We start from the raw sequence: 967 nt of genomic DNA on the forward strand, positions 1-967 counted from the left end.
GGCATTCCCGGCTGGGGGGACAGGTAAGCCCCGATTCCCACGATCCGCCAGACAGTGGCAGCGAACGACACAGGCTCTCTTGCTGCCAGCTTGCAGTGGCATCCGAAGCTTCCCCTAGCGCGCTCTTTTAAAGCTCTCTTTCTCTTTTTTCTCTCTCCTCCTCCGTGGCTTCCACAGATCCCAGCCGAAGGGCCTCTAACTCCAAGCTTCCCGCTCTAGTCCTCCGCCCGAAAGGCACGTATCTCACGTCACCTTTCTTCCTAACACCGCCGACTCCTTTCTCTGCTCACCCCACCCCTCGCATGCCGCTTGTGACTGTTACGGCCCTTTCTTTCCTTCTCTGCTTCTCTTGCTTGACCGAGACTCTCTTTCATCCCCCGTCTCTGTCTTCTCCATCGCCGAGGCAAAACAAAACAAAAGCAAAGATAAATCTGTTTGTGTAATTCATTCTTCTTAAGTTGCCCGTTGGCATTAGGGGATGTACAGGGATCCCCAGATGTTTCAAAGTCCCTCGTGTCAGCGGGGGTGAGCTGCAAAGACACACAGCTGCCTGTGGCTTGAGCCTTGCAACATCTTACAACGTACCTTCGAGACTGCCTGTCAGGGTCCTTAGTCAGGTCACACCACGCAGGGCTTCATAAGAAGATAACTGTTTATTAGTGGTTCCAGTACTGAAGAACACGTGTACAGACTGTGTCAGGAATGGCCGTCAGTATAAGGGCCCTGACTTATACTAAAATCAAAAAAATCTGGACACACACGACCCGATCAGTTAAACAAGTATAAAGCCCAGGATCCAGTAGAAACATAGCAGCATATTTTGAGCCTGAATGTTAATTGAGATCAGCGTCCTATCTGAATTTAATATTCTTAAGACTTGTCTAAAATTTATGAAACTGACAGCTTTGGCACCACTATAATATCTCCTGAAGAAGATCCATTTTTTGAAACGTTGTTATGTAATCCG

The 967-nt window shown here is 48.6% G+C and overlaps 1 protein-coding gene across 1 annotated transcript in view; it reads left to right on the plus strand.

Moving 5' to 3' along the window:
• The window catches only part of SCAMP2 (secretory carrier membrane protein 2), a 37,085-nt gene that overhangs the window by 23,587 nt on the left and 12,531 nt on the right, over positions 1 to 967 (plus strand). Inside the window, exon 7 of the mRNA XM_015420984.1 lies at positions 6 to 23. Coding sequence (XP_015276470.1) covers positions 6 to 23 — 18 coding nt within the window. The remainder of the gene's footprint in view (positions 1 to 5; positions 24 to 967) is intronic.

Source organism: Gekko japonicus, unplaced genomic scaffold (genome assembly GCF_001447785.1).
Source record: "Gekko japonicus isolate JY-2015 unplaced genomic scaffold, Gekko_japonicus_V1.1 scaffold3375, whole genome shotgun sequence".
In the NCBI taxonomy this organism is placed as follows: domain Eukaryota; kingdom Metazoa; phylum Chordata; class Lepidosauria; order Squamata; family Gekkonidae; genus Gekko; species Gekko japonicus.